We start from the raw sequence: 19,150 nt of genomic DNA, 5'->3' as shown, positions 1-19,150 counted from the left end.
GTCCAAAATAATTATTTTATTTCTTATATAAGTCTGCAGTAAACAAAGATGATTTCTAAACTGATCAATACACGATTTTATGCTATATTGTTACTCGGCTTTTGTAGAAAAAGTTATGAACTCATTGAGTTAAAAAAAAAAGGTACCATGAATACCTGCAACAAAATCCTAAAGATTCCTAGAATTTTTCCACGTAAAGCAAATCCAACTGTGGCTTTGAGAAAAGTTCAAAGATGACTGCATTCCACTGTTATATATAAAAAAAATGTCGATCATGAACTTTTAAGTATTTATCCAGGTGATGAATAATAAAACTTTGAATTGGGTATTAGACAAAAGAAAGTAGATATGAAAGAGCCGGTCGAGATCAAAATTGAAAATTTAGGAAAGATGATGAAATGATCTGTTGTTTGATAACGGAGAAAATAGAAAAAGCAAAAAAAATACATAAACTAAATTTGTAGATAATATAAGAAATTATATAAGAGAACAAAACAGTTTGAAATGGTGGTTAGTTAACTTTGACGTGAACCTAATATTCTGAGAAAAATTAGGAAGGAGTACCTAAAAATTAGGGATCGAAAATGTTTTTTCTTTAGTTGATTATTTTTAATTATTTTTGTAAAATATTTTTCATTTGTCAAAATTTCATTTGTCAAGTGACTTGTGCTTTAGTATATAAGTGATAGTAAATCAGTTAAAAAGAATTAGCCATGAGGTCCAAATGCATTAACCGATTGCTAACTGTATTATAAATCAGATATAATACCATCGGTATTGTTTGGTTTAGCCAAACCATTAGCGGGTCTGACTTTTACCACCGGCGACGAGATTGCGATAACAGAGTGTCAAAGCAATCTGCTTTTTTACCAAAGCTTCTCTTTAAACGGAGATTAGTTGAAGCTTCGTAAGTTGTGAAATCAATGGCGGATTATCATTTCGTCTACAAGGACGTCGAAGGAACGTCGACGCAATGGGACGATATCCAGCGGAAGCTGGGAAACCTCCCGGCGAAGGCTCCGGCATTCAAACCTCCGGCTTATACTCCGGAGCAAGACGATCCAAAGGACCAAGCTTGGTTCGATAAGATGACAGAGGAGGAGCTCGAGGATCTCGAGGACGACAAAGATCTCGACGATGATCGCTTCCTCGAAGAATACAGGTTTCCAGATCAAATCCAACATTCTGATTTTGAATTTACCATCTTATTTGAAACGCTAGTGAACCCTTTCTTGGATCTGTAGTCACGTAGCTCGCTAGTTATTGCATCCTCTGTTTTTCTGGATCATGCTCTGTTTTTTATCGATTTGTTTATTTTTTTGGATATGAAACGCATCGTTTCGTAATGCCTGTCTATAATGTTTTGGTGCTTTGATAGGAAGAAGAGGTTAACAGAGCTGAGAGAAGCTGCTAAAGTTAAAAGGTATGGATCAGTGACTCCCATCTCAAGCTCTGATTTCATGCGGGAGGTTACACAAGCCTCTGATGAAGATTGGGTTGTTGTTTGTCTCTACAAAGATGGGTATGTATTTTGATATAGTCAAATCTTATTACATGCTTGAGACACTAACCTTTTTGTTCATTTACTTGTTTGATCTGATAGTTTTGCAGAGTGTGGCTTGCTACTGGGCTGTCTAGATGAATTGGCTAGTAGATACCCGGCAACGAAGTTTGTTAAGATTATATCCACTGATTGTATTCCTAACTACCCTGATTGCAATCTTCCTACCTTGGTGGTGTACCGTCATGGTGCTGTTAAAGGAACACATGTAGGGTTGAAGAGTGTTGGCCGTAGGTGCACCCCTGAGAGTAAGTTTGTAGCCCTTCTTGTTTTTTGATGTCTGATTCAGTCTTTGATAACTATGTCAATGTCTCTCTAACATTTGTCTGATGTAAATGATGTTTTAACATGCTTGTTGCTTTTGCAGGTGTAGCCTTAGTTTTGTGTCAGTCGGAGCCGGTTCTTAACGATGGTAAAAGTGGAGACGATGACTCCTCAAGGGAGGCTGTGATGGCTGGAGTACGAAGACAGTTCATAGAACGAGTGGTGAAAGACCATGAAGATAAGGATAACGATGATGATGGTTACAATAGCGATTAGAAGCTTCTCTATTTTTCTCTGTTGGTTATGCTTGTTGTCTTTTGTGACTGGTAAACAAAAGTGATGACTTCACTTGTGTTTTTTTTTTTTTTCAAATGAACCAATCTTCTTATTAAGCAAACCAACAACTATAGACACAAGCACACTACCTTCAAAACCAAGCTCTCTTTATCAAAACTTCTTTATATATACAAACACAACGCTTTAATTCTGAGTCTGAGTTCACCCACAAATAGCCTCTCTTGTCACAAGTCTTATTCCCCTCACCCACATCTCTGCACCCACCAAGCCACCTTCACACACAAAATGTACTTCTTTGTTAGCCGTAGTCACCACCCGGAAAGTCCCTTCTTCCTCCACCACCGCATCGCCTTTCCCCTTGCGGTTCCTCCTGAACCGCTGGCTCATCCCCATCTCTACTTCCTTGCACACCACGTTTCTCTTTCCAGACTTCCCCCAACTTAGAACTCCACTTGACTCCAACATCTTCAATCCCTTCACATGCTTCTTACCTTTCCCTCCCTTGGTGTGTTTCATCACAGTACTTCCCTTTACCACAAACCTCCGAGACAACTCGTTACGAATCACCTTCTCAGCATCACCAACCGCGAGATCCAGCAACGTCTTCCCCTTCCCATTCTTAGCGCTGCAGTTTGCGCCGTGAGAGATTAAGAACTCACACATCTTTCCATGGCCTTCTATAGCCGCAAACATCAAAGGAGTGTACCCATCTCCATCAGGGACGTCAAGACCGTATCCTTTCCCATTCAAAAGCTCCACCGCTTTGACGTCTCCGCGCCTTGCAGCACAGTGTAGAGCGTAGAACCCACCCGCCATGTTCCTGTTGTCTTTCTCGAGAGCAAACTCCAGCATCACCTTCTCGACCATGTCAAGGTACCCGTTCTTCTCGGACAGAGAAACCACCGTGTCACCTGATTTGTTTACCAGCTTCACGTCTGCACCTGCGTAGACCAAGACTCTGAATGCTTCAACGTGCCCGTTCATGGAAGCTAGCATTGCAGCCGAGAAGCCTTCCTCGTCTTGATAATCTATAAAGACTCCTTGAGCTTTTACAAGCGTTTTAAGCGCCTCGGAGTCTCCTGCTTTAGCTACGTACAGCAACGGAGAGAAGAGCGAAGCGTTGCTCGAATATGGAACCACACCAAACCGGATCAGTTCAAGAACTACTCGTTCTAATCCAAGACGCCACTTGCTTGACTCCGCGACCGAAACAACAGAGTGGCCAAACTTGTTCACTAAGCCGAAGTCAGCACCAGCTAAGGCTAGTACCTTTACGCACTCTGAATGTTTGCGTCTAGTTGAGATCAGCAGAGCCGTGTCCTCATCATCAGTCTTTGAGTTTATATCGCAGCCAAAGCCAACCAGTTCTTGTATGATCTCGACCGATCCGTAACGTGCAGCGATATGAACCGGTCGGAGCTCAACCCCTCGTGAAGTTCTAATAGGAGTTTCTGGATCTGCGCCACAGTTGAGGAGGACTCTGACCGCTGCCTGGCTACCGCAGAGGACGGCATGGTGAAGCAGAGTCCGACCGTTGTGAGTAGCGTTTGGAGATTGGACTTTGAGAAGCAAACGCAATATGTCACCGCTGGTTTCAAAGAATTCTACAGCACACCAGGTTAAAGGGTATGGCTCAGCCACTCCAGCTCCCACACGGAACTCTTCTCCAGTGTTGGTGTCCCATGACCATGCTCCAAGCCTCACCATGATATCTGTCTTCACGCCAGCCTGTTGCAAATCATGTCTTAGATACCTACTCTCCTTGCAAGGACATTGTGTTAAAAAGGTAATGAGATAAAAGTACCTGAAGTAGCAAGCGGACGGCAGAGACCTGCCTGTTGACAATGGCAGCGACAAGAGCTGTGCAGTCCACGTTTGTGTATAGAGAAGGCTTTGAAGATTGAAGCAGAAGCCTATCCGTTGAATCAGCATTTACACCGCACTGTAATGAATCAAGAACAAAAAAAATCTGTAAGATGTCTATTGAACAACTCTGAACTGGTCCAGTATGAAGAACTTACTTTGAGCAAGGTCCCTACAACGTCCACAAAACCTCTGCAACAAGCAGTGGCTAGAGCGTGCACAGCGACCTGAGGCCGGATAAGATCAGTTCCCATAAGCAGCTCAGTGAGCCTGGGGCGTCCGTGATAGCTCGCTCCCATTAGAGCTTCCTCACAAGCCGGCTGAGAAGCGCCAGCTTTGAGTAAGATCTCAAGTACCTCGAAATGACCTTCCCTTACAGCTACAGTCGTTGCAAATCCCCTGAAGAGCTTCTGGTTCACATCAGCTCCAATGTTCTGTGATATCATATTGTAGTAAAAGTCAAATCACTGTAAATACTATACAGTAATTTTTAAAAGCCATACTAAGTACTAAGGACCCCACGTATGGGTGAGAACAAGAGCCAGAAGAAGACAACAACAAAAATACAGTGTATAATAGCAAGTCATGTGAATAATTGAAATGAATTTACAAGAACATGAGGGAACAACACTGACGCAAAAAGGAACATGGCTTGGCTTGATCACAGACGTATGATGATGATATAAATGGAAAGAGAGGGAGTATGCGAATAAAGTATTCATGTACTTGAGATGCAGCCAATGACAAGTGACAGGACCATATGGGAGGGGCCTCAGGTTCTGTTTATGAATTATGACACAACACTTGTCGTACTAAATATCATCAGTTCCTTTCAAGAAACAAGAGAGTCAAATCATACTAATCAATTATCACAGCAGACAAAACAGTAAAGCTTTGGAACTATTTTGTCTCATAATATTCATCAAAGAAGATCCAAGATTTATACTTTTCCCCCAGATTTAAGCTATAATTAACTCCGAGGATTAAACAACTAATCACAAATCAAGCATTTATAATCAGAATTTGGTAAAAAGGAGCAAAAGATAAAGATGTCTGACTTGAATCTTGATAATGATGCCAGTCTAACATGCAAATCTGACTCGCTTAAAGATGCAATCTTTCTGTATTTTCTATTTACATTTTTAAGCATCTTGGAAGATTCCTACCTAGTAACACCCCTCCCCAGTGAGAGTGAAGCTAGTCAACATAGTATTAATTATAAAACACTCGCACGGAATCCAATCCACGTTTTTAAAAATTAAAAGAAAATGGTTAGAGCTAAGCTAAGTATAAGTAATTTTAATGTGCGCAGATATTAATCAAAATTTGCAGAGAACAAGTTCTTTCGTATGAAAAGCAGAGATAATTTAACACGTCGGATCTAATTGATAAAAAACTAAAAGCAGGGTCTAAAATTTAAATTTCGAAAAATAGGAAAAGTAAAGTAAAACAGAGTAAAAACAGTTTTAACTCAACGAAAGAAAATGTTTTTTTTTTTTTTTCTGATTCAAATCAAAATGTAAATGCGAAACTGAAAGAAATAACGGCGAATCGTGTAAACGGTCAACGCAAGTTATGTGTTTGATCGGTTTCAAAATCTAAAGCTTAGAGACGTTACCAGTAAGCTCTTCACGAGAGTCACGTTTCCGAAATTAACGGCGAGGAACAACGCCGTCACGTCGGTTTTGAATTCCTCGTACTCCACTCGGACATCGCTGGCCGATTCGTCGCGGAGCACGACCTCGCTCCTCCTCGTCTTCAAGCTGACGGCGCCGACGAAGTTCACGTCGACGAGCGGATCGGAGATGTAATCCGACGCCGTTTTGGTGTCTCCGACGAGGATGGCGTCGAGGAGACGCTGCGATGTAACTGCCTCGTAATCCATGGGAACGACTTTACCGGAGAAAACCGTCATTGTCGGAGTTGAGATCGTTACAGGTCGTTGACCAATGCTAGAAGCTAACCAAAACGTCGTCGGCTTTAGAAGATCGTGTTTTTGTTTTGTTTTTTTTTTATACAGACGCGAGGCTCGAGAGAGAAAGAGAGGGGAGGACTTGAAAAGAAGTGAGCGCCAGGGATGAGGAAGAGTGTGGAGAATTTATTGAAACAGATTTTTTACACCATTAACCGCGGTTAAAAATGAGGTGATAAATGAGAGAACCGAACCTTGTGCGTCTCTCAGTTTTAACCGTGGGTACATAGTGCGTTGTCCCCACTTGATTTCAGTGTTAAAAAAAAACCTAAACAGTTTAAGACTTGATTGCAGACTTTGGAATAGGTTAATTCGAATTATTTACACTTTAAAATAAATATGAGCAGGAATATTAACGAATATATGATATTTAGAATAAAAACAACTTAAATTATAAGTGTCAACCTTTTGGGTTGGAGTTGGTATGAAATCATCTAACTGATAATGATATATATTCTATATAAATGCATACAAACAATATTAGCTTTCTTACAATTGGCAGTTTTAAAAAACTAGTTCATATCAAATTTAGGTAAATATTAGCTGGGAAATAAGGCAGAAGTGGAATAATATTGGAGTGTGGTACACAAAGGAAAGTTAGATAGAACTGTTAAGACATTGTTAGATTTTTTTTTTTTGCTAACCGAATATCCTGGTCCCACCGAGGTGGTCCAGACTAGAGACCGAAGTGAGCATGTACGCTGCCAGGGCGTCACCATGTGGCTCACCGTGTAACGGTCTTCGGTCTCGGATGCTGCAGCCCACATGTAAATTCCGCAGTGGCCAAGGCTCGAACCCAGGGGCGGACACTCCAGCTGGAGCTCCTATACCGACATTGTTGATTTTGGTAATATAGAAACTCATCAAATCGAAACAGTATTTACTTGTTTTGTTGATTTGTTCAATGAGTCCATACTCATTTGTTTACTCCTCCAGCTACAATCCCAGTCCAGCTAAATGTCTCAGGCTATGTTTTTTTGGTATCTATCTATTTTATATTGTTTGGGTATTAAATTGCGATATTTGGCCATGTGTCTTTTGGCCTTATGTTAGATGCATCGCAGTGAATTAATGGTGTTTTTTTTTAAATTATATGTGACATGCCAAAATAACCAATAGTTTTATAATCAGATAAATATCTTCACAATTATTACTCTTGTGTTTTTGTCGTGGACGATGTGACTCGAGTAGAATACAGATCATAGTAATAAAATCGTTGGGCGATTAAAATTAAATGCAAGAAGAGATATAGAAGTGATGTAAGTGAGATCTTTGGAGGATGATGAAAGGAATGTTATCAAGTGTGGTAGAGAAGTCGGTGGAGATATATAAGGGATATAGAGGACCATATACCTTCGGTAGTCGTACGTACGGCAAAGACGAGACTCGTCATAAGGTTGACTCCTTATCAACCATTAACAGTACTCACTCGTGCAATACGTCTATCTAGATATGACTATTTTGCTTTACTGGATGCTGCCCACATCTAGCTGTATCTGAATTGACGACATGCCGCATGCTCGTATGAGCTGAGCTCAATCAAATAATATGTTAATTATTTTAGGACCCTTGCATGAAAACGAGCTGACCAAAATATCGTGATTAACCGGGCCTCGTGGTCTGATGGTAAAAGAACCTCGGCTGAGGTGCCCGTCATCACGAGTTCGAGCCCCGGCCACAGAATGACTTAGGCTCCCTGGAGGGTACAGACGTAGGCTGGTTCCGGGTTCAGGGGGGGATTAAGGCCGAAGGTCCGAACCCATCCTGATTAACAAAAAAAAAAAAAAAAAAAAACGTGATTCATCTAGTTTGGAGGTTCATGTCGCCGAAAGATCCCGTGATCCAGGCTGCCACGTGAAACTTACATGTTTGATTCCTTTTTAACAAGTGCGATATTATATAATTGTGTAAAAATATCCAACTTATTTTGTTTATAAAACACTACTCGTCGAGACATCAAACACATATAAAATATTCAGAAATCAAATCCTCACATTTTTTCTTCGTAATTAAGACAGTGTAAGCAAAGAAAGGCGATGAAAAATGATCAAGGTGCCAAAAGGAAAACAACTTGCACCCAACATCTTAGGCCTTGTGACCTTTTCAGTTTTGAATTTGAAAAGGATACCAGAAGACAAGCATGAATTGATTATACGTGTAATGAAATATTTCAAATTCATATTTGGGGCAGAGATTAAATATTTAATGAATTGGTTTGCTTCAATCTTAATGGTCCACGGCGCAAGCAAATATCATGTCTCTAATGATCTAAAGTTAATCTTCAAAAAGACATTTAGTCTTACCTTAAAGCAAAATGACTAATCCATTGCCTTCACTAACCATGCGATAATCTCCAATCTATTGAAATTTGAGATTCGAATTTGTACAAATGGGCCACATAATGTTCTCCTAATCACAGAAAGTTTTCTTTTGCTTTTGAGCATATATATGTGTTAAGTTAATATTCAAAGTTGGTATGCTGCTCTAAAAAGCGATTGTGGGTAGTACTGTTGCATACTTTTCTCATAATAAAACCAAATTATGATCTTATCGAAAAAGCGTTATTCATTTCATCGATTAAATTAACTACCACGATAACTACCAACAAGATTAGCCTTTAGATTTAAATGCCTAAACGGCTAAACCCACATAAAAAAAAAAGTACATATTTTTCTCTACAATTATGGATTGCAGGAAAGAAAAGAAAGTTTACACTGAGTAGCAATAAACCAAAGCCCGTTAGACATATTACTGATGATAGTGGATTCGTGGGCCTGAAAAATTGAATCGGTACCCTTTAGTATCGTTTTAAGAAGCAGAAGTGTGATGCATAATGGCTAGGTCTGGGACGAAGGAGCAAACACTATGGTAACTTGTCGTTTTAGTTCATTAGACACATTTGTTTCTGTGGTTTAGATGATGGGGCATGGTTACTTGAGAGTTTGCTAGATGATCTTGGGATTCGCGAGGAACAGCAGTTTGTGAATACTTTCCTTGGTCGTTGATGATCATCCCTTGCTCATTAAGAGACATATGTGTGATTTTCACTGAGTTTCTATATTGTTTCAGCCAATTTAACAGAAAACGGTATATTGTGCGGAATAAGTTAACTGAGTAAGCATACTTGTTTCCTTGTTCTTAAGGATGTTTGATTCTTTATATAATTATGATGATGAGTTGTTCTCTGTTTTTCATGCTAGATACCCACCACCAATCCCATAGCGTTGGTCACAAGTAGTGTGCTCTCTACTCAATCCAAGGTGTTTCACTAGAAAGTACTATAACTTCTCTGTTTTGAAGTTTAAACCGAAAGTATTTGCATCATGATGTTGATCTTCCTCATTACTCAGATTAATTATATGCACCACCCGGTTATAATCACTACATTCAAAACGTTTTGACCGAGGTACTTATTTTCATCTAAGGAGCAAAAGCATGGTTTCAAAACTCTAGGTAGCTTGTTGGTGCCACTTCACAATCATCTATACACAGGTACACTCTTTTCATCAATAGTATTTCCAGATCGTTTCCCGTGTGACCATCTATACACAACTGATCTCGTGATCTCATACTTGGAGTCTTGTTCAAATGACACCTTATGAACATTGGTAAGGTTAGTTATTTTTAATCCCTCAGCTTGTAAACTTGTAAAATGCAATAAGCAGTGGAAAATTAGTGAACAAACTCAACAAACCCCAGATTCTTGTGGACTCCGCAAATTTCTGATCGTTTCTTATCTCGAAGATATCATTTCTGTTCTCTAGACAACTAAGACAAGTTTGGAGAGAAACATTTTTGGTTTCTGGTTAGAATGCGATGTTGATGTTTTGCTTGTTTCTTCTCCAAAACCAAAACCGTAACTGGTCCCAGAAAAGGTTGTCCTAGTGTTAAATGGTAGTATCTTAATATCCAGGTCTCTTCATCTCACATGCTCTGTCATTCCCATTCCATGGAGTCTTCTGGTTTGTCTTATCTTCCTCCTCTAAAGCGTCCTCTGTCTTAAACCCCAGTTTTGCAGTGTTAAGTCTCATTTTGATATTCGTCAAAAAAAAAGTCTCATTTTGATATTCGTCATGTTAGTTTACGTGTCGCGCGACCTCCGACCTGCGACTTGCGACTAAGATTACGTTCGTTTACGTGTCGCGCGACCTGCGACTTGCGACCTGCGACTAAACCTGCGACCTGCGACTAAAACTATGTTCGTTTACGTGTCGCGCGACATGCGACCAGTCGCGCGATCAAAATTTTCTTAATTTTTAGTCGCTGTTTTTTCGGGCGACTTGAATGGGAACCCGCGACTGGTCGCGCGATCAGTCGCGCGACATCAAAACGAACAACAACCTGCGACTTGCGACATGCGACTGATCGCAGGTCGCAGTTTGTTGTTCGTTTTGCTGTCACGTAACATGCGACCTGCGATTGGTCGCATGTCGCAAGTCGCGCGACACGTAAACGAACATGGTGTAATACCTAGTTCTTATTAGTAATTTTCAAACATATTAATTTTCATATATTTAATTTAGGCATGAGAGACAAAAAGTTAATTAATATGATGGTCCGGTCTTTGAGGGTCAGACCAGTGGGATCTACACGTGGGGCCCACTAAAGTGGGATTCAACCATTGTTGTTTTCCCTTTAACCTTTAAACAAAGCATAATCAGTACTACCTTTACCTGCAATGAAAATACACACTTGACCCTTATAACGCTCCAAGTCTAGACTCTGGTCTACACAACAGTTTAAACATGGTCGATTTGTGGTTTAGGTCACTGATGGAATTATCTTTCTAGAAATACTATTGTATGTTTAGAAATGATATTATCTATGGTCACATTTGCCCTTCAACGAAAGCTACTTCTACTGAATTGTTCCGTTTAAGCAAAAGCTTCTTTTTGTCATGTATTTGGTATCGTATAAGAAGGGCAGTTCGGTGAATTAGCAAAAGACATGGAATCTAATCACCACACATGTGTCACGGCATCTTCCATGATGCAGGACTGCTTCCATGAGTCAGTCAACCAAAGTTCCACACTGCATTTTTACATATTATATATAATTAGTAAACATATTATCATCCATACAACAATCATACTCTATCTAATACCAAATTTAAAATTCAAAGATCATTTTATTTTCTCTGGTCCAAGTTAACATTGTTTTATTACTGTTGTTTTACACTAAAGAGAAAGGTGAAATCAAGACCAAATTGCTCATTAAAGTAACAAACTTTCATCAAATTGAGTGCACATTTTTTGTTTCTGGTGTGACCCACACTCTCAACTTACTCCTCCTTTCCTAAAGAGAAGAAGAAGAAGATTCTTTCTAATCTCTCTTTTTGTCAAGTCTTCTCAGTTATAAAGATCACAGAAGCCACCATTAATGCTGTCTCACCTCTCTGTCTTTAATGTCCTTATCACCTTCTTCTCTTAGCTTTCCAGTCTATGTGTTAATCCGACAACCAAACATTCTCTCTCATCCACGGTTCCTCCATTTGTCCTCACTTCCTTAACCTCTCTGAGTTAAGTTCATTGTCTCCAGAGTCTTTGCAGACATTGTGTGTGTGATGTGTCTCCAAATCTGCTTCTCCTTCTAGGGTTTTGTCTCCTTTATGCTAACTCATCATGGCTCATTCAAAGGTCTTACCTTTACTCCTTCTCTCATGTGCCCTGTTCTTACAAAACACCCACCAGCTTCAAAACTCTCAGACCCAAGTCCTCTACCAGCTCAGAAAACATCTAGAATCCCCCAAAGCTCTCGAATCTTGGGGAAGCTACTACGGAGACTTATGCCAAATCCCTCCAACTCCCCACATGAGCATCTCCTGCGAAGGCAACTCCGTCACAGAGCTTAAAGTCATGGGAGACAAGCTTTCAAAACCAGCTGGTATTATGTTCCATGGATCTCCCCTCCCGAACCGCACTCTCTCCAAAGCCTTCTTGATAGATTCCTTCGCCACGACGCTGACGAGGCTCACGAGCTTGAAGTCTCTCACCTTAGTCTCTCTAGGCATCTTTGGTGAGCTCCCAGGGAAGATCCATCGCTTGTGTTGGCTCGAGTCCTTGGATTTGAGCTCGAATTACCTCTTTGGTTCCGTCCCTCCTGATGTTTCAAGATTGGTTAGGCTTCAGAGTCTGATCCTTGATGGAAACTACTTAAACGGCAGCGTTCCCGAGGCGTTGAACTCGCTGAGTAATCTCACTGTTCTTGCTCTGTCCCACAATGAGATCTCTGGTGAGTTGCCTGATCTTAGTAAGTTAGATCATCTCCATATGCTGGATCTAAGAGAGAACCGGTTTGATTCTGAGCTACCTCTGCTGCCTAAGAGTTTGGTTACTGTTCTACTGAGCAAGAACTCATTCTCTGGCGAAGTTTCCAGATGTTTTGACGGTTTGTCTCAGCTTCAGCATCTTGACTTGTCGTTTAATCAACTCACTGGAGCTCCATCTCGGTTCTTGTTCTCATTGGCTAACATTAGTTACTTAGACTTGGCGTCTAACAAGCTGAGCGGGAAGCTACCGGTTGATCTGACATGTGGAGGCAAACTTGGGTTCGTGGATTTGTCTAATAACAGATTGGTTGGGACGATTCCTGGTTGCTTGGGAGGGTCTTCTGGTGAGAGAGTTGTTAAGCTCGGTGGGAACTGTTTGTCTATAAATGGAGTTCATGAGCAGCATCAGGAACTGTTATGTGAAGAGGCTGAAGCTAAGAGGAAAGGGTTCCAAAGTAGAAAGATTGGGACTTTAGTTGCTGTGGTTAGTGGAGCTGTTCTAGTTCTTGTTTTGTTTGCGTTTGGACTACTCATGTTATGCACAAAGCGCCGCTCGTGTTGTTGTTCAAAAGACAAGTCAGTGCCTCAAGCTAGGCTTAAGGCTGTGACTGATAATAATACACAGACCAGTCTCTCTTCTCAAGTTCTTGCTAGTGCAAGTGAGTAGCTTTGACTCAAAATGTAGACTTTTTTTTTTTTTTTTAATAATACCAGGATGTTCAGGGCCGCCGAAGCCCCTAATCCTCTAGGCCCGAAACATTCGTACGAGTGGAATATAGACTTTCTCTTCTTGCTATTAATTATCTTTCATGAGTTTAATGTCCTTGCACGTTATGGTCTTGCAGGGTTAATCTCTCAAACAGCAAAGCTAGCTGCACAAGGTGTGCCCTCATGCAGGTCGTTTTCTTTTGAAGAGTTAAAGGAAGCCACAGATGATTTCGATTCATCACGTTTCTTAGGTGAAGGCTCCCTTGGAAAGGTGTGGTTCACTTAGGCTTGGGGGTTCGGTTAGTTTGGGTTACTCGGTTCGGGTAGTTTGGTTTTCGGTTAGTTCGGTTCAACATAAATCTTGCCGAATTCACATTCAGTTTTTTGGTTAGTTCGGTTTTTGAAAATCCTGCCAAAGCTTTTGATTTCAGTTAGATTTTGGTTTAGTTTGTTAAAAATTTAGATAAATTTGGTTCGGGTTTTGGTATGACTTGGGTAATTATTATTTCTTTTTTAAAAGAACCTACCGAATCTAACCGAACTTCTAACCAAAGTACCGTGTTAACCAAAATTTCGGTTCGGTCCAAAATCCCATGCTTAGTTCATCTAACGCAATAGCCTCATCATCGTCCATTTGGTTGACACTGCTTGTTTTGTTTTCTTTGCAGCTATACAGAGGAACGTTAGAAAATGGAAGTTCCGTAGCTATAAGATGTATGGTCTTATCAAAAAAGTTCTCTAGCCAAAGTATCAGAAGTCACTTAGACTGGATGTCTAAGCTCAACCATCCTCATCTCCTTGGCTTCTTAGGCCATCATTGCACTCAAACCAACGGAGAATACGAGCCTGCAGCGACCGTACTCTACCTTGTATACGAGTACATGCCCAAGGGGACTTACCGTGCACATCTATCAGGTCAGCTTGACATATTTAGTAAACTCAAAAGTTAAAACTTGATCTGATAAGTACTTAGAAACTCAGTGTTGTTATAATCTTGTAGAGTCTTGTCCGGAGAAGATCCTAACGTGGCCAGATAGACTAGCGATTCTGATAGAGATAGCAAAGGCAGTTCATTTTCTTCACACCGGTGTTATGCCTGGCTCCTTCAACAATCAGCTGAAGACGAATAACATTTTGTTGGATGGACACAAGATTGCTAAGCTTAGTGATTATGGAGTATCTGCCATCACTGAAGAGAACGAAAAGCTTGAGGTTTGCTCTTTTTATCTTAAGTTTGTATTCTTTTCTTTGATACTAATAAGTCAGGACTCAACTTTGCAGATAAAGTCAGAAGGACATAAGTCAAAGTACAACGTGGCTAAACGAGAGGATGATGTGTACAACTTTGGATTCGTACTTCTGGAATCTCTCGTAGGACCGTTGCCCACTACAAAAGGAGAGGCCTTTCTTCTCAACGAAATGGTAACAACGAGAGATACTAGTAGTAACATTCTATCATTTTTTATTTGACTGAAACGTAAGTGTTAGTTGTGATATATGTTAACGTTTTTGGCAGACGTCATTTGGGAGCCAAGACGGTAGACAGAAGATAGTGAATCCAACGGTGCTAACAACTAGTTCGCAGGAGTCTTTAGCTATTGCCATCTCAATAGCCAACAAGTGCGTTTTGCTTGAACCTTCGGCAAGACCTTCCTTTGAAGATGTTCTATGGAACTTGCAGTACGCAGCTCAAATGCAGTCTGCCGCTGACGCTGAACGCAAATCTGACACGTCCTTGTGAATCTGATTGATAAGTTTTTAGTTTTCAGTCTTCAAAGTTGTAAAGTTTTATAAGTTTGGTTTATCATTGAAAAAGTAAGTTTTCGCGAGTAAAAAAAAATCATATTGAGTTTGTAGTAGGTGGAGAGAACTTCTCAGTTCTCAATCTTCGAAAACAAGGTAAAACTCATGTAGGAGAAAATGTCTAATTATGTACCATAACTATTATAGTTTCCATATTATCAAATGTTAATTGGTTACAAGTAATTTTATCAGTGTTCTGAAAATTGGACCGGATCATAAAGCGGAAAATCTACGAGTAACCGGTTAATTGTTCGGTTCAACCGGGTTTGTAATCCACAAGAACAAAAAAAAAGCCATTACAATCGACGAAAAAGTATATTAAATTGGGCCAAAGGCCCAATGGTCTCAAACATTTAACAGTCGCTGTGGGCTCTGAAATTACGGGTCGGGTCGGGTCTGAACACGGTTTATAAATAAAATATCTCCGGTGAACAATTTATTTCCTTTCTCGACTGAGAAGCGGCGGAACACCGGCGAAGAAGATTCAGAAGAAGAAACAAAGCTGCGAATCTTCTTCTTTTCGTCTCGTCACATTTGGTAAATAACCTCTTGGGATCAATTCTTACTCATTAAACTGTGCATCAAACTTTGAAAAAAATTAGGGTTTTAGCCTCCCGATCTGTCTTGGTAGCTGATCTATCGCGTCTGCATTCATCTCAATTGTTAGATTAATCGATACTGAAGATGTTTACTGGAAAATCATTAGTAAAGGTCTTCTCTTTACGTGGTTCTAAGCAGATTTTTCAAAAAAGTGTTATTTTATTCTGAATTTTACAGGACACCGATGTCTGGTAACAACAATAATCCTCAAGGCTCTGCGCCTTCGCCGTTCAGGAGCCCTGGGATGATGCCCTCTGCGTCTGTCCCTGGAGGCTTTGCTCAGTCTCATATGGCAACTAACTTTCAAGCTCCGTTTCAGTTCACTCAAGCTCAGGCCATGGCTCAAGCACAGTCTAAAGTTCATGCACAGATGCAAGCGGGCATGGGGATAAACCAAGCTCAAGCCCCCCAGGAGATTGTTGGGTTGGGTCAGTCTTCTTCGCCTTCTATGACCACTCCTGGAACTAGTTCAAACGTGAAGAGGTTAATGAGACCTCCTTCTGGTTTCCCTAACAACACTATCTCCCCCATGAGAACAATGGAGTTAACTCCTGCTCCACGGAAGAAGAAACAGAAGCTTCCCGAAAAGTCTTTGCAGGAACGTGTGGCGGCGATCTTGCCTGAGTCTGCCTTATACACGCAGCTTCTTGAGTTCGAGTCTCGTGTTGATGCTGCGTTGAGTAGAAAGAAGGTTGACATCCAGGAGGCTCTCAAGAACCCTCCTTGCGTACAGAAGACGCTTAGGGTCTACGTGTTCAACACATATGCTAACCAAAACAACAATCCAAACGCTGACCCTCCAACATGGACTCTTAAAATCGTTGGTAGGATCTTGGAAGATGGGGTGGATCCGGACCAGCCAGGTTTTGTTGAGAAAGCTAACCCATTGCTTCCAAAGTTCTCGTCTTTCTTCAAGAAGGTACAAGTTAGCCTTGATCAGAGGCTGTACCCTGATAGCCCGTTGATCACATGGGAGAACTCTCGTTCACCTGCCCCTCAGGAAGGGTTTGAGATAAAGAGGAAAGGGAATCAGGAGTTTGCAGCTACTATTCGGTTGGAGATGAACTACCTCCCTGAAAAGTTCAAGCTCTCTACTGCATTGATGGATGTTCTCGGGATTGAGGTTGAGACAAGGCCAAGAATCATCGCTGCGATTTGGCATTACGTCAAGGCGAGGAAACTGCAGAGCCCAAACGACCCTTCTTTCTTCAACTGCGACGCTGCACTTCAGAAAGTTTTTGGGGAACAGAAGTTGAAGTTCACAATGGTCTCTCAGAAGTTATCTCATCACTTGTCACCTCCACCACCGATTCACTTGGAACACAAGATCAAGCTGTCAGGAAGTAGCCCGGCCGTATCAGCGTGTTACGATGTCCTAGTGGATGTACCCGTCACTATCCAAAGGGACTTGAACAACTTGTTGGCTAAGGCAGAGAAGAATAAAGAGATTGAGGCTTGTGATGAAGCGATATGTGCAGCCATAAGGAAGATCCATGAGCATAGGAGGAGAAGGGCATTTTTCTTGGGGTTCAGCCAATCACCAGTTGAATTCGTAAACGCGCTGATGGAATCGCAGAGCAAGGATCTGAAGGTTGTAGCGGGAGAAGCCAGTCGAAATGCTGAGAGAGAGCGTGGATCAGACTTCTTCAACCAACCTTGGTAAGCTCATCATCTGCTCACTCTTGTTTCTAGTTTGTATTTTTATTTGACAACAGGTTTCTAGGCTCTTAAATTCACTCGAATTATATGTACTACAGTTATGAAAGTGCATTCATTGATGATAGGTTTCTGAATTATGAAATGTTGCAGGGTCGAAGATGCAGTGATACGTTACTTGAACCGGAGGCCAGCAGCTGGGAACTAGGGGCCAGGGAGCTGGTGAGTTTACTTGCTGGGTACCATAGGTAGAAGTCTATTCAGCTGTTTGAGCTCTTTCAAAAGAAGTGTTGAAGATCAAACTGGTTTAAAAGGAAAGTAGTATTGTATTGTAATCTTTTGTATAATGAAACAAGATCAATCTGGTTTGAAAGGAAAGTAGTAGTGTATTGTAATCTTTTGAATGGTGAAACATTAGTATTTATGATCTAGCTTTAATTTGTAGCTTTGACTTTAGTCAATTCTTATTTATATTCTGATAAAATGTGCCAGACTCGATAAAGATTTTGTTAAAGCTTTAGTATTGTGTAAAATAGATGCCAAGTACATTCAGTTTTGTTTTATAATGAATGGTCAAATGTATGCCAGCTTAACACATGATACAACATCAATCATTCTCTTTTGTCAAAGATTACAGCATCATTCTTCTCTTTTATACTTATAATTTACTAAGACACAATCACTTGATCTTGATCCAAGAAGCGTTGACATTCAAAGTTTTGTCTGAAGCAAAATGGCCATTTGGTTTCACAGAATTTTCTTGTTGCTTCTCGTTTCTAGTTGCGCCTCTTCAGGTACATTGAAACCTCAAATGCTTAAGTATTTCTATTTCTACAGGATCTGTTGTAGTATACATGTCATTGTGTTGATAAACTAAAAGTTTGTACATTTTGATACGCAGATTTTCTGGAAAATCCAGACTTCGAATCTCCACCATTAAACTTATCTTCAAATGGCGCGTTCGTGTTGCTGGATCAGAACACTACACTCCCTGGATGGACATTCCAAGGAACGGTACAATATGTTACTTCACCTGACCTGCCTGATTCTGGACACGCGGTTCAGCTCGGTGAAGACGGCAAGATCAATCAAACATTCATTGCCAGAGGCGATGATTTGAACTACATCCTCACGTTTGCGCTGATCCCAGGAGGCGAGAACTGTTCCAGCTCTTCTGGTCTCAGTGTCTCAGGGCCAGACAGCAATGCGGTTTTTTCTTACAGGCAGAACTACAGTAAGGTTCCGTGGCAGAGTTACAGTCATAACTTGGGTAAATGGGGGAATAGTGAGCCTCTCAACTTAGTTCTTGAAAGCCAGACTATAGATTCTGAATCAAACTCCACATGTTGGCCTATCGTTGACACATTGCTCATCAAGACTGTTGGTGTAACACTGGATCAGGACAGTGGTAAGTTACTTTCTCTTCTTTCTCAAGTCATCAAATCAGAGACTGCTATAGCTGAATTCATAGTTGCATAGATTCATTGATTCTGATTTTGTTGGTGTAGGTAACCTCTTAACCAATGGTGGATTTGAATCTGGACCGGGTTTCTTACCAAACTCAACCGAGGGAGTTCTGATTGACGCAGTACCAAGTCTGATCCAGTCAGCATTAACGCAGTGGTCTGTCATAGGAACAGTCAGATACATAGACTCGGAGCACTTCCATGTCCCAGAAGGCAAAGCTGCGATAGAAATTCTGGCTGACACAACTCCATCAGGCATACAGACAGCAACAACAGACACAAGTGAAGGTTCGAGATACAACCTCACATTTACATTAGGAGATGCCAACGATGCGTGCATAGGAAATTTCTTGGTCGGTGTCGAAGCTGGATCCGCAGCTCAGAACTTCACATTGCAGAGCAATGGGACTGGCTCCGGTGAGAAGTTTGGGTTAGTGTTTGTAGCAGACAAAGCTGCAGCGCAGATAAGTTTCACCAGCTACTCTGTTACAATAACAAAAGAGGATGTTCTTTGTGGACCTGTGATTGATGAAGTGATTGTGCATCCTCTTAGTGGAACAGCCTCGTTAAAACCCACATGGCTGCTACTTGTTTTCGCTTTGTTGTATGTTGCAGTTCTCTGATTGAATCTGTTTGAGAGAGATCATAAACACTTTTTTTCGCAAGGAGATGTGAACACATTGATTTATATC

At 40.9% G+C, this 19,150-nt stretch overlaps 5 protein-coding genes across 6 annotated transcripts; 4 read left to right on the top strand and 1 right to left on the bottom strand.

Annotated features, from left to right (window-relative positions):
- The first annotated feature begins 788 nt into the window (after positions 1-788).
- LOC106416540 (phosducin-like protein 3) lies at positions 789-2,258 on the top strand. The gene is made up of 4 exons (XM_013857458.3): positions 789-1,162; positions 1,379-1,522; positions 1,604-1,809; positions 1,929-2,258. The coding sequence occupies exons 1-4, from the start codon at positions 924-926 to the stop codon at positions 2,099-2,101; spliced, it is 762 nt and encodes a 253-aa protein (XP_013712912.1). The 5' UTR covers positions 789-923; the 3' UTR covers positions 2,102-2,258.
- On the bottom strand, positions 2,175-6,213 carry LOC106416539 (ankyrin-3-like). Its single transcript, XM_013857457.3, has 4 exons — positions 5,604-6,213; positions 4,144-4,419; positions 3,927-4,064; positions 2,175-3,850 (listed from the first exon to the last, which is right to left on the bottom strand). Exons 1-4 carry the CDS (start codon positions 5,898-5,900, stop codon positions 2,324-2,326), a joined length of 2,238 nt encoding a protein of 745 aa, XP_013712911.1. The 5' UTR covers positions 5,901-6,213; the 3' UTR covers positions 2,175-2,323.
- Positions 6,214-11,265: 5,052 nt separating this feature from the next.
- LOC106416414 (probable inactive leucine-rich repeat receptor-like protein kinase At3g03770) lies at positions 11,266-14,919 on the top strand. Of its 2 annotated transcripts, XM_013857286.3 has the most exons (6): positions 11,272-12,884; positions 13,071-13,204; positions 13,602-13,848; positions 13,934-14,145; positions 14,215-14,355; positions 14,450-14,919. In XM_013857286.3, exons 1-6 carry the CDS (start codon positions 11,579-11,581, stop codon positions 14,672-14,674), a joined length of 2,265 nt encoding a protein of 754 aa, XP_013712740.1. In that variant the 5' UTR covers positions 11,272-11,578; the 3' UTR covers positions 14,675-14,919. The 2 variants fall into 2 exon arrangements, with proteins under 2 accessions (XP_022554372.1, XP_013712740.1); XM_022698651.2 differs by having other exon boundaries at positions 11,266-12,884; positions 13,934-14,355.
- Positions 14,920-15,061: 142 nt separating this feature from the next.
- LOC106430859 (SWI/SNF complex component SNF12 homolog) lies at positions 15,062-17,448 on the top strand. The gene is made up of 3 exons (XM_013871660.3): positions 15,062-15,273; positions 15,514-16,995; positions 17,146-17,448. The coding sequence occupies exons 2-3, from the start codon at positions 15,521-15,523 to the stop codon at positions 17,198-17,200; spliced, it is 1,530 nt and encodes a 509-aa protein (XP_013727114.2). The 5' UTR covers positions 15,062-15,273; positions 15,514-15,520; the 3' UTR covers positions 17,201-17,448.
- Positions 17,449-17,559: 111 nt separating this feature from the next.
- On the top strand, positions 17,560-19,150 carry BNAC03G06290D. The gene is made up of 3 exons (XM_048751955.1): positions 17,560-17,786; positions 17,894-18,400; positions 18,501-19,150. The coding sequence occupies exons 1-3, from the start codon at positions 17,726-17,728 to the stop codon at positions 19,079-19,081; spliced, it is 1,149 nt and encodes a 382-aa protein (XP_048607912.1). The 5' UTR covers positions 17,560-17,725; the 3' UTR covers positions 19,082-19,150.

This window comes from Brassica napus, chromosome C3, assembly GCF_020379485.1.
Source record: "Brassica napus cultivar Da-Ae chromosome C3, Da-Ae, whole genome shotgun sequence".
Lineage (NCBI taxonomy): Eukaryota > Viridiplantae > Streptophyta > Magnoliopsida > Brassicales > Brassicaceae > Brassica > Brassica napus.
Note: the sequence above shows the minus strand (reverse complement) of the source record. Positions and strands in the feature narration are given on the sequence as shown.

What these genes read in the sequence shown, in the direction of transcription:
- LOC106430859 (XM_013871660.3), top strand. Translation starts at nt 15,521, where the DNA reads ATGTCTGGTAACAACAATAATCCTCAAGGCTCTGCGCCTTCGCCGTTC. An exon ending in GACTTCTTCAACCAACCTTG is followed by an intron (nt 16,996 to 17,145) that starts GTAAGCTCATCA and finishes GAAATGTTGCAG; the next exon opens with GGTCGAAGATGCAGTGATAC.
- LOC106416539 (XM_013857457.3), bottom strand. Translation starts at nt 5,900, where the DNA reads ATGACGGTTTTCTCCGGTAAAGTCGTTCCCATGGATTACGAGGCAGTT. An exon ending in TTGTAGGGACCTTGCTCAAA is followed by an intron (nt 4,065 to 4,143) that starts GTAAGTTCTTCA and finishes GATTCATTACAG; the next exon opens with TGCGGTGTAAATGCTGATTC. An exon ending in CCGTCCGCTTGCTACTTCAG is followed by an intron (nt 3,851 to 3,926) that starts GTACTTTTATCT and finishes GATTTGCAACAG; the next exon opens with GCTGGCGTGAAGACAGATAT.
- LOC106416540 (XM_013857458.3), top strand. Translation starts at nt 924, where the DNA reads ATGGCGGATTATCATTTCGTCTACAAGGACGTCGAAGGAACGTCGACG. An exon ending in CGCTTCCTCGAAGAATACAG is followed by an intron (nt 1,163 to 1,378) that starts GTTTCCAGATCA and finishes GTGCTTTGATAG; the next exon opens with GAAGAAGAGGTTAACAGAGC. An exon ending in GTTTGTCTCTACAAAGATGG is followed by an intron (nt 1,523 to 1,603) that starts GTATGTATTTTG and finishes TTGATCTGATAG; the next exon opens with TTTTGCAGAGTGTGGCTTGC.
- BNAC03G06290D (XM_048751955.1), top strand. Translation starts at nt 17,726, where the DNA reads ATGGCCATTTGGTTTCACAGAATTTTCTTGTTGCTTCTCGTTTCTAGT. An exon ending in TTCTAGTTGCGCCTCTTCAG is followed by an intron (nt 17,787 to 17,893) that starts GTACATTGAAAC and finishes TTTGATACGCAG; the next exon opens with ATTTTCTGGAAAATCCAGAC. An exon ending in AACACTGGATCAGGACAGTG is followed by an intron (nt 18,401 to 18,500) that starts GTAAGTTACTTT and finishes TTGTTGGTGTAG; the next exon opens with GTAACCTCTTAACCAATGGT.
- LOC106416414 (XM_022698651.2), top strand. Translation starts at nt 11,579, where the DNA reads ATGGCTCATTCAAAGGTCTTACCTTTACTCCTTCTCTCATGTGCCCTG. An exon ending in TCAAGTTCTTGCTAGTGCAA is followed by an intron (nt 12,885 to 13,070) that starts GTGAGTAGCTTT and finishes ATGGTCTTGCAG; the next exon opens with GGTTAATCTCTCAAACAGCA. An exon ending in GTGAAGGCTCCCTTGGAAAG is followed by an intron (nt 13,205 to 13,601) that starts GTGTGGTTCACT and finishes TTTTCTTTGCAG; the next exon opens with CTATACAGAGGAACGTTAGA.